Source organism: Mus pahari, chromosome 1 (genome assembly GCF_900095145.1).
Source record: "Mus pahari chromosome 1, PAHARI_EIJ_v1.1, whole genome shotgun sequence".
Classification (NCBI taxonomy): Eukaryota; Metazoa; Chordata; class Mammalia; order Rodentia; family Muridae; genus Mus; species Mus pahari.
In genome coordinates this window covers 120234782-120235449 of record NC_034590.1, presented here as the reverse complement: position 1 = coordinate 120235449, position 668 = coordinate 120234782, and the positions used below count along the sequence as shown (strand labels likewise).

The 668-nt window shown below is 47.3% G+C and overlaps 1 protein-coding gene across 1 annotated transcript in view; it reads right to left on the bottom strand.

Annotated features, from left to right (window-relative positions):
- Positions 1-423: 423 nt before the first annotated feature.
- Eef1g (eukaryotic translation elongation factor 1 gamma) overlaps positions 424-668 on the bottom strand; it is an 11096-nt gene continuing 10851 nt past the window's right edge. Inside the window, exon 9 of the mRNA XM_021199092.2 lies at positions 424-668. This exon is cut by the window's right edge and continues 21 nt beyond it. Within this exon, the coding sequence (XP_021054751.1) occupies positions 509-668 (160 nt within the window). The 3' untranslated portion in view covers positions 424-508.

Here is a 668-nt window from a genome sequence, read left to right as displayed (position 1 = left end):
TTAACTGTACTGGATAGATGTAGGCCCTATGAAAATACCTAAGATTCCTGAGCATGAGGACTACATATGAGGTTATTCCAGAAACCCAATCCATACAGACACAAAGAAGAGCAGCTATGATAGAAAACACCTCTGCACACTGTGAGCTACCCCTTAGTTCAGCAGACACTTTCTTCAATGGTTACAGTCTGGGACATAGCTTCTAAGAATTTGGTAATAATTAAGCCCTATGTCACCACCCAGTCTGCTTCTCATCTTCCCCAGCTAGAACAGCATCATTGTAGGAAACAGGGCAATAAAGACAAAACTGAGGCCACGCCTCTACTTCTGCTCTTCTGAAAACTTCTGCCCCGCCACACTGATGTCTCAGGCATAGGCAAAAACTTTGAAGAAGCCACCAATCACAAAGGAGGCAGGACAGGAAAAAGTTCAATGTTCAGTTTCCTTTAATGACCCCCATCTCCCTTGAAGGGTAGGTGCAGGCAGCTAGGCGACTGGCAAGACATGTTCACTTGAAGATCTTGCCTTGATTGACGGCTTTGCCCACGTGCTGGAAGGACCCCTCCCAGGAAAAGTACTCTCGAACCAGGGTCTGGGTCTCCTCACTCCCAGGATCCAGTTTCCGCCATGTATACGACTCATAGTCCACCTGCCAATCTGGACTCAGC